Genomic DNA, 10,766 nt, shown 5'->3' with positions numbered 1-10,766 from the left:
CCAGAGCAGAGCAGAAGAAGAAGCCACTACCATCACATCTGCAGCTCTCACATCAAACCCGCTCCAGTCTCCACCATGACTCGTCTTTTCCTCCTTTAATAAGCGTTTATTCTTGTCAAAACCGGCGGAGTAATTACTCGACAACCTCTCTGAAAACTTCAACACCGGTCGGAGGAAATGGACCCAGGTGATTTTACTTCCAGCGGTGGTTTTATCCAGGAAACATAACAGGACAAACACTAGTTCAGTCAAACAAGCAGGACTTTATCACTTTATCACCGATTCATGCACAAGTAGCTCATTATATACTTGTTTATGGCAGTAGTTTGATGAGCTAGCTGTTAGGTTTGTTTTGTATTTGTCGTTTTTCATCATGGTCCGTTTTAATAAGTGTAACATGTAGTTATTATGGTTGATAAACTTTGCAAAAGTAGCTAACTGGGTTTGAGCAACATTAATGCAGAAAACGTAGGTGTTGCATTGAAAACAAGTGAGCTAGTAAACTAATAAACTGTTATTAAGAAAGAGAATCATCATTAGCGTTTATATTCTCAGTATTGTTTTGATATCATTATAACTGATTAGGTGCACACTTTTAACATGTAAAAGTTATTATTCAGGAGGGCCTTTCTGGTATCTACACTGCTTTTTTCTGTTTTATATGTTTAACATTAATTGTCTGGATGGATTACTTGGAAAATGCTGTTGAAGCCCCTCATCTAGTATTAATTATATACAATAAAACTCCAGGGATCAGTTCATATGTTGCTATAACTTAAAAACTGTGCCAAACAACTGATACCATTAGATACAACTCTTTCCTTTTCACTGAATGAGATCTTATTACACATGAATACAATTATTATCATGTTTTTTTTATGTTTTCTTTACTTTGGAAAGGGTTAGTGAAACAGAGACTGTCAACCTGCTTTTTCTCTGTTTTTCAGGAGCTTCCTTGCCTCTGGCCTCACTGCGTCTCCTGGTCCCGCCGGTCCAGCTCATGACGGCCTCCATGTGGCGCGTGCTGAAGAAGAAAGACGTCATGAACTACTGGAACGTGGCAGAGTTTGTCTCTGGGGTGGTGGACATGGTCCCAGAACTACTGATGAACAAGCACAGGAGTCAGCTCGACTTGGGATTAAGAGCAAGGGTGAGAAGTAACACCATGCCAAATAGGACTGGGGATCCATTCAAATGTCAAGAATCGATTCCGATTCGTAAGATTCAGAATCGATTATCACACTTTGATCCGATCCGATTCGATGTTGATTTGGGTTAGTGTTATTAAAACAGTTTTTTGAGCTGTTGCATGAATGATATGACTGTAGTATGCAACATATTACTACTAGTATTATATTGACGTTCAACAGCAAGTATTGGCAGCTAATGATGCTGTAAGGACCAATCAGCTCCCAGAATGCTGATAGAACTGCTTTTAGAAACATCGTGTGGCAGAATGACCAAACAGATCCAGGGCAGCAAACAGAAATCGCTTTAATTTTTTCCCATTTTTGAGAATTTAGTTTTTAGCATTTTATGCAAATGTAACCCCAAGACAGTATATAAAGCAAAGAAATATAGACAATGTATGCAATTGTAACTGAAAACTGTAATGTTTTCATACCTTTAAACATTGTACTAGTTATGCTTGTGTCCAACAAAACATTCCTTTTTTGGGCATAAACAAAAAAATACCAAAAGTTGTAATGTAATGTTGAAAAAAAAAATCGATCTTTAGACGTATGAATCGATTTTTAGGAATTAATATGAGAATCGATTTAGAATCGGAAAATGGATTTTTTTCAACACAGGCCTGATGCCAAAGTTTGAAGCCTTCGAGAAGTAATCATTTAATCCATCTTTATGTTTCATGCACTACGAAGGTTTTGAAACAGCACACTGTCATTTTGTGTGTTTTTATTTTTCACCACAACAGTTCATTCTGGAGCTGTGCCAACATGAACAACTTATAAAACCTGAGAGTATCTTTTCCTACTTGGACAAGATCAAATCAACACGTTCAGATTTGATAGATGTAAGTGCCCGTATTCAGGTTTGTCATAAAAACCCTTTTATACCTCAGTATTTTGATGCTTAGTCTAAAATGGAGTCCCACCTGCCCCTGGGATATCTGTGCTGCAGGCGGAGGAGGAGGAGCTCACCGTTAACTTCCTGAACTTGATTCAGACTCTGCTCAAAGACCCTGAGGAAAGACAAGACTTTTTCCTGGTGAGGCAGCTTCACTTTCTCCACTGATGAAAGTACCTTTACAGAGTTTTATAGCTGGATGTATATAGGACTGTCTCAGAAAATTAGAATATTGTGATAAAGTTCTTTATTTTCTGTAATGCAATTTAAAAAAAAAAAAAAAAAAAAAAAAAAAAATGTCTTACATTCTGGATTCATTACAAATCAACTGAAATATTGCAAGCCTTTTATTATTTTAATATAGCTGATTATGGCTTACAGTTTAAGATTAAGATTCCCAGAATATTCTAATTTTTTGAGATAGGATATTTGAGTTTTCTTAAGCTGTAAACCATGATCAGCAATATTAAAATAATAAAAGGCTTGCAATATTTCAGTTGATTTGTAATGAATCCAGAATGTATGACATTTTTGTTTTTGTAATTGCATTACAGAAAATCACAATATTCTAATTTTCTGAGACAGTCGTGTACACGTACTCTTATGTATGCTCAAATGCATTCATATACATTTTGTGTGCAGTAAAATAGTTTTAATCTGTTTTTTTTTTATTCTTTTAAAGGACATTTTCCCTGCAGTGTTTGGACCTCAGTATGACAGTGACCTGCTGATGCTGTTCTCAGAGTTCCTGTGTCGCCTGGCTCAGCTGCTGCCGGTACCAAACCTCCAGCAGGTGAGAGCCAATGCAAACATACAACTGTAACTAAATTAAAATATTGATGCACTAGTTAACATCTGTATTGATTGCACTGGGAGGCCTACAGTACAACGTAAAACCTCTGGAACCGGCTTTCATTTGGCATCATGCAGTCTTGTAAGCAAAATTCATAACAGCAGTGATGCTATCAGTGCGTTAATGGATCAAAGATACATTATCTCCTCCCCTCAGGTGATCTCTCCTCAAACATCAACTTTAAATATCAACTAGTGTCCAGTTACTGTACCAGTTTAACTCATCTCATTTACAGTGGATTACAGGGAAATGGTAGCTTTTCAATTCAATTTTATTTGTATAGTATCTTTTACAACAGAAGTTTGTCTCTAGGATCTTTCCAGAGACCAGAACATGAACCCAAGAGCAATTATTACATAAACACTGGCAGGTAAAAACTCCCCTAGTGGGAGAAAAACCTTAAGCCAAACAGTGGCAAGGAAACTGGCAAGGGCTTTAATCAGAAAGGCTAAACAAAATGAGTAAGCTGCGTTGTCTTTCAATATATGGGGCAGTAACTTTGAACTCTGAACACAGGATGTTATCATCCACGTGCATTGATTCAACAGTCTTTGCACACCCATACACCCTTGCTTCACATCTTTATGTGGAGAGAACGTGACAGTTTTGGTTTATTTAGATGGTTTATTTTGTGCTACTAACTGTGTGGCAGCTGCATTCATGTATTTGTATTTATTTATTTGATCTTAATGTAAAAATAAAATATCACCTCCTGGGTTTAACTAAGCAACTAGGTAATAGACTCTCATAATAATCCTCCGTGTTTCAGCTGGCAACAAGTTATTCATCCCTAACTGATGCAATGAATAGCTTCTCATTTCTTAAACAACCATGTTGGAAGATGCATCCTGATGTTGTGGTTGAGATGTTAATCTGTTTTAAGAAGAGTCAATTTATTGGCATCAAGCAAAGAAAACATCTAAGGAGATTGCAGGTGTTTGGTTTTCTCTTCATGTGGTCCGTCAGGTAAACGGCTTTAATGTTAGTACGGAGTAGGGCTGGGCGATATGGACCAAAAGTCATATCTCGATATTTTCTAGCTGAATGGCGATACTCGATATATATCGATATTTTTTCTGTGCCATAATTGGGGTTTCCCCCAAAGCATTATAGCATAGCATCTCTGTTAGCTTCATTTTTTTCTGAGGCAAACCCTTAAAAAAACAGTCAGTTTTAATACAAAGCCTCGTGCCAAATGTCACACAGGTTCCTTTATTAACAGAGGTCTGCACAATATCAAAATGTATAAAACAAATGAAATAAAAATAAACTGCCTGCATATAGAGAATAAAAATGCTTCTTGAATAAAATAAAACAAATATCCCTTTCCTGCATAACAATTAAATTAAAATACAGTAACAGGCAGACTTTTCCACTGAGGTTGACAGTTGTGCAAATAACAAAACATTTGTGCAAATCTCAAATAAAACATTCAAGTCAATTTGTCACTAAATAAGCTATATCAAAATCATTAAAAAAAAAAAAAAAATTCAAAATTTTTTTTTTTTTTAATCGATATAAACGATATTGTCTCGTACCATATCGCGTTTGAAAATATATCGATATATATTAAAATCTCGATATATCGCCCAGCCCTAGTACGGAGACACAATCACCAGCGTCAAATAGAAAAGGCTTTACATGTCAGGATGGATGAATGTTCACTCAGCTTGCCTCTGTCACAGTGGATGAACGATGCCACCAAGTGACCAGAGGTTCCACATCCCAATGTTTATAATTACATGATTGAATTAATAGATGCAATGGATTTTGCAGCCCAAAGCATTTCATTAAAAATTAGCACACGTGCTCAGAGTAGTTGGCATCGGTTGATAGGCTAACTAACTGACTTGGACTTTTATCTGCTCAAGTTGCACTTTTTTTCTGTTTTTTTTTTTTTGTCTTCCTCTTTTTAAATGTCATGAGGTGTTTGACAACTGATTTTCCCCAGTGGGGACAATAAAGGTTCCATGCATGCATCCATACGCTATGCCTGGTTTTGTGTTGCAGAAGGTTCCTCCCTTATCCTGCTTTTGATATTAAACTCTGTGTTTACGGTTACCTTTCCTACAGACGGCCTCCTGGCTCGGAATCGAATCATCTGTGTTAGAGGATTGTTCACAGACGGTATCCAAGTCCACGGAGCTAAAACATCTCCTCCTGCACCACAAAAACCTGGGGCTCCTAGAGCAACACGGTACTTGCTTTAATCACATCTGTATCATCTTTTTTGTGCGTTTCCATAACTCTTTAGCTTTAACTCCTGTCTCCTACTACTTCTTTGTGCAGTTCCACCTTATGGCATGGGTGAAAACGTTCTTTCCTCGCTCTCTGCCGTCTATTCTCCGAGGGTGGCAGCGCCTACGGAGCAGCCCGACCAGTCAAACCCAGCACAAGACCTCAGTGATGACACGGGGCCCTTGGTGTTGGTGGATGACGTCGCAGTTGAAATAATCACCATCTCTGATTTTGCTGAAGTAGAAGTTTGTCTAAGCCCCAGCGTGGAAACGGTGTTGAGAGAAAACCACGCTGAAGTGGAAAGCACCGGTACAGCTGCAGGAGTTCCTCAGGGAGGAGTGAGGGAAGAGGAGGAAGAGGAGGACGAGGAGGAAGCAAACCCTCACACACCGTCCTCCCTGCACAGAGCTACCGCGGGGCCGCACGACTGTCCACACTGCAAGAAGAAGTTCAAGTTTGCCTCGTCCCTGCTGGCGCACAGCGTCATCCACACCGGGGAGCGGCCCCACCAGTGCAGCGACTGCGGCCGCAGCTTCTCCTTCAGGCAGTCCCTGAAGAGACACAAGCAGACGCACAAAACCGGCCGCACGTACGACTGTTTGGTCTGCAAGGAGAGCTTCCGCTCGCTGTCGGCCCGCACCGAGCACAAGCAGACGCACATGGACAACGGCGCGTACTCGTGCAACCGCTGCGACAAGAAGTTCAGCTGGGAGCTGTCGCTCACCCGGCACCTGAAGAACCACGCTGAAGACCACGGTGGAACCCAGGACGGGCCGGATGACGGACCGGAGGACGGACCGGAGGACGGGGAAGCTGCCGCCAGCATCAGCGAGGCCAACGGGGATGCGGATGGAGCAGACGGAGAGGAGCAGCCTCCAGGGGACGCAGCGCGTCAGGTAGGGGTGGGACGATACGGGTAACTCACGATTCAATACTGTGGCCCACGATAACGATAATATCGCGATACATATTTGTATCACGATACATGATATCTACGATATTCGATATATTGTAAGAAATTTCATCAACGATATACAGGACTGTCTCAGAAAATTAGAATATTGTGATTTTCTGTAATGCAATTACAAAAACAAAAATGTTATACATTCTGGATTCATTACAAATCAACTGAAATATTGCAAACCTTTTATTATTTTAATATTGCTGATCATGGCTTACAGTTTAAGAAAACTCAAATATCCTATCTCAAAATATTAGAATATTCTGGGAATCTTAATCTTAAACTGTAAACTATAATCAGCAATATTAAAATAATAAAAGGCTTGCAATATTTCAGTTGATTTGTAATGAATCCAGATTGTATGACATTTTTGTTTTTTTAATTGCATTACAGAAAATAAAGAACTTTATCATAATATTCAAATTTTCTGAGACAGTCCTGTATATCACGATATATGTGACTGAAAAAGAAAAAATACCCATAAAAAGGAAAACGTTTGTAGTTATGCATTTATTCAATGCCAAACTTAATACAATGTACAAAGAAAGTGCATTTGTATAGCACCTCACTGCCTGTTAGTCTTGTAAATGTAAACACTGTACAAATTAAAGTGCATGAACAATAGTGTTGTGACAACCACGTAAATCCATTATGTGTTGTAATAAAATATCAATATTTGCCATCAGTTTATCGATTATTTATTGTGACAGAGAGCGCAACAATGTATTGCAATATCGATTTTTTTTTTTTTTTTTTTTTTTTTTTTAATTTTATTTTTTTTCTTCCCCACCCATAGTGTCAGGGCAGCAGCGCTGCCTCACCTGAACCTGCGTGTCCTGCTCCCGAGCCGGACATCCACCGGGTCACGGTCCGCACAAGCGGACGCAAACGCACACCGACCATGAAGATCAGGGTGATAAATCTACAGAAACGCATGTCCACGGAAAAGATGACAGATGTCACAAGAGTGAATGCTCCAGCACAGAGGCCTTTACCCTTCATTTGGTAAAACCATCACTCTTCATTTACATTTCTTTTTTCCTATTTTGTTCTTCCGACACATTTCTGTAAACATAATTACCTTCACAGAGACTTTTGGCACTTTTCCACTAGCACCTACTCGGCTTTACTCAACTCGGCCTGGTTTCTTTTCCATAACAATTCAGCACCTGGAGCAGAAGTAGGAGGTTGGAGAAGCTGCTGTGATTGTGTGATCTAAACGAAGAAGACAACACTAAAGATGTAGAACCTGGAGGAGATGATAGATGTGCTGCTGGGTCTGTGGCTTGTGTTCCATATCAAGTTAAAAAATGAGAGTGAGAGAAACTTCAAGCGGCAACACTTTTTAATTTCGTTTGTCTCAGCGCTGCTGAAAAGTCAGCTGGAGCCGTGAGCAGCTATGAAGAGACAGAGCTCCTGGTGGATCTGGTCGTTCCTTATCTCCGTCTAGATCCTTTTTAATTCTCTCCTCAGCACCAGGTTTATGAACATCTGCACCTCAGAGTTGGATCATGAAACAGACTTTTGCTGCCGTTGCTGGTTGAATAAAATGAACAAGAAGCCGTCAGAGTCACTCTTTCACTGACTCAGACGTCTGACTCAAACCCCCCGACCAATCGGTGGTCTGTAGTGTGATGATGTCAGATACAGCCGACTCAGCACCTTAGAACCTCGGCAGAGTAGTTACAGAAAAGTATCTACTCGGCACGTTAGACCCCCTAGTGGAGAAGAACCAAACCGAGTCGAGTCTGGCTGAGTAGGTACTAGTGGAAAAGCACCATATGTGTGTTTGTTTTTACCCGGATGTTGTGGTTTGTGTGACCGGACACCGGGCGGATTAACGTAGACTATTACTTTTCCTCTGTTGCAGTTCAGAACACTCCTACGGGTCAGCCGTGGGCTCCAAGGACGGGGATGAAAGTGAGTGTTCACTGTAACGTCTCATCACAGAAACAGAACCAGCCTTTTTTCAGTCACAGTGAAAGGTTAACGTCCCTGACGTTGTCGTGCAGGGTGCCACCCGATTCTAAATCCATTCTCATATTAATTCCTAAAAATCGATTTGTATGTCTAAAGATTGATTTTCTTTTTTTTTTCATTATTACATTTTCGCCCGGTGAACTTTAATCCCAGTAGTCACGTCATTTAATTCACACATTGGCGTGGTGTGAAACTATCAAACAATTAACATGGCGCAGAAGAGTAGCTGCAGCGTTAACAAAGCGCTGGTTTTGAAAACTCCTGAACTAAATGAACTAATGAACTTTTCTTTATAGAAAATGCTGGATATTTTAGCTTAAATTTCTAAATGTTATATTAGTTCAATGAAGTTCATATTATCTATATTTACTAGAGCTTGTTCGGTTTCTCTGTTATCGGACAACAGTTTGTCATGACATTCCTGAAAAATGTCTGGTGCTTCATGGCACCCGGCATAAATTAGACAAGCTAAAATGATTTGGTTACTGCATGATCTGTTGCAATTTCTTTCTTTTTTTGCACTTTAAATTGATATTTATTTCTTAGTTATTTCACAAAAATGATTGTGAAATTATTATTTTACTAGTTATTTTACAGTCATATAATTCATGCAACAGCTGAAAAACATTTTAATAACACAAACCCAAATCAATATCTGATCGAATCAAATGGTGATAATCGATTCTGAATCTTAAGAATCAGAATCAAATCGATTCTTGACATTTGAATCGATCCCCAGCCCTACATTTCAGTGGATACAAACTTAGTGAAAACACTTGAGCTTGTAAGTTCAACCATCAGCATTCTCAAAAAAGACATTACAAACTCAAGACTAACTACAGAGCTACTTTGTCATCAATGGACTACAGTACATAGGATTTCATGTGACCCTGGTGAATGAAAAACTGTCAAATGATGTGAAATGTATGAATACATTTAACTTACTTACTCAAATTAAAATAGTTAATAGTTTTAAAGTTTTTCCCCTGGTTAATAGTTCTGTCTCTCTGCAAGGTTCTTCGGCAGACGCCTCGTCGGCTGCTTTCTCCTCCCAGCTCTCAGAGGAAGTGCAGGTCCAGCAGAAAACGGACAAAGCTCCCTCTGCAGAGAGAAACTCGGCCCTTCAGATCCTCCCGGAGGAAGAAGGACTCTTCACCTGCTTGGACTGCGATAAGAGCTTCAAGTTCCCGTCCCTGCTGAAAGCCCACCGGCGCGTCCACACGGGGGAGCAGCCCTTCTCCTGCTCCCAGTGCGGCCAGCGCTTCTCCTTCAAACAGTCCATGGATCGACACCGGCAGACTCACAAATCCACATGCACGCACAAGTGTCTGATCTGCAGGCAGATCTTCAAGTCGGCGGCGGAGCAGCGGGAGCACGACGGCTCCCACATGGAGAACGGGGAGTATCTGTGCTCCGAGTGCGGCCGCACTTTCCCCTGGAGGTCCGGGCTGGTGAGACACCTGAAGACGCACGGCACGGGCGCCGACGCTCCCGCCCCCGCGGGGGATTCCCACAAATGCCCTCGCTGTCACCAGGGCTTCAGCTGCAAAAGCTACCTGAACAGACATCTGCAAACGCACAAGGAGGAGAGAGTCCACACCTGCAACTGCGGGAAGAGCTTCGCCTACCGCGCCGCGCTCACCGCGCACCAGCGCATCCATCAGAAAGAGCGGCCGCACGCGTGCAAACAGTGCGGGAAGGGATTCCTGTACAAGGGCGGCCTGCTGAGCCACATGAAGATCCACTCGGAGGAGATGCCCTTCATGTGCTCCTTCTGCGGGAAGAGCTTCAAGAGGGAGCGCAACATGAAGAAACACGAGCGCTGCCACACCCGGGAGAACGTGTTCAGCTGCTCGCAGTGCGACAAGAGCTTCGTGTACAAGGCCACGCTGGTGCGGCACGAGCTGACGCACTCCGGGGAGAGGCCGTACCTCTGCTCCGACTGCGGGAAGGGCTTCTTCTCCCACGCCGAGCTGCTGAAGCACGAGCGCTTCCACACCGGCCACAAGCCCTTCCAGTGCCCGTACTGCGGCAAGAAGTTCACCCAGTCCTGCTACCTCACCATCCACCTGCGCTACCACACCGGCGTGCGGCCGTACTCCTGCGCCGAGTGCGACAAGAGCTTCCTGAGCGCCAACCGGCTCAAGAGACACCAGCGGACTCACTCCGGGGAAAAACCCTACCTCTGTGTGGAGTGTGGGAAGGGATTCAGGCAGTCGTATCATCTTAAAATGCATCAGCAAACGCACGTTTCATGAGAAAAACATCGAGCAGGGTCAGTGTACTCCGCGGCCATCCTTTTTTTGTTTTGAAATGAAAAAAAAAAAAAAAAAAGAGAAATAATCAGTTTCCCGTTTTTTGTTTTGAAAATAAAAAACGGAAAACGGATTGTTATCCGTTATCCTGTCTTTCAGTGTGGTAGGGTTGATGAACTCTTAACATTTTGCCCACTCTGCCCTCAGATGCTTTTACTCCTTTTGTGGACAGATATCCAGTCATCATTTTTCGGCCAAAAGATTTTCCCGTCTGGGGGTGGGAGGGGGGGCAGTATGTTAGAGTTCAGTACATATTATTGATTGGACGCTGCAGCTGAACGGACATCACTGCAGTTTCGTGACAGAGTGAAGACAGATTACAGATTAATCT

The 10,766-nt window shown here is 41.8% G+C and overlaps 1 protein-coding gene across 1 annotated transcript; it reads left to right on the top strand.

Moving 5' to 3' along the window:
* Positions 1-177: 177 nt before the first annotated feature.
* Positions 178-10,440, top strand: LOC133424171 (zinc finger protein 311-like). Its single transcript, XM_061714620.1, has 10 exons — positions 178-187; positions 948-1,150; positions 1,937-2,035; positions 2,143-2,229; positions 2,771-2,881; positions 5,015-5,138; positions 5,231-6,075; positions 6,937-7,145; positions 8,011-8,060; positions 9,135-10,440. The coding sequence occupies exons 1-10, from the start codon at positions 178-180 to the stop codon at positions 10,376-10,378; spliced, it is 2,982 nt and encodes a 993-aa protein (XP_061570604.1). The 3' UTR covers positions 10,379-10,440.
* The last annotated feature ends 326 nt before the right edge of the window (positions 10,441-10,766 follow it).

The sequence above is a fragment of the Cololabis saira genome, chromosome 23, assembly GCF_033807715.1.
Source record: "Cololabis saira isolate AMF1-May2022 chromosome 23, fColSai1.1, whole genome shotgun sequence".
Lineage (NCBI taxonomy): Eukaryota > Metazoa > Chordata > Actinopteri > Beloniformes > Belonidae > Cololabis > Cololabis saira.
This window is presented reverse-complemented; position numbering and strand designations above follow the sequence as displayed.

Bases quoted from the DNA above. Each gene is read 5' to 3' on its own strand.
- LOC133424171 (XM_061714620.1), top strand. The intron at 2,036-2,142 runs GTAAGTGCCCGT...TCTGTGCTGCAG, and splicing joins CACGTTCAGATTTGATAGAT to GCGGAGGAGGAGGAGCTCAC. The intron at 6,076-6,936 runs GTAGGGGTGGGA...CCCCACCCATAG, and splicing joins CAGGGGACGCAGCGCGTCAG to TGTCAGGGCAGCAGCGCTGC.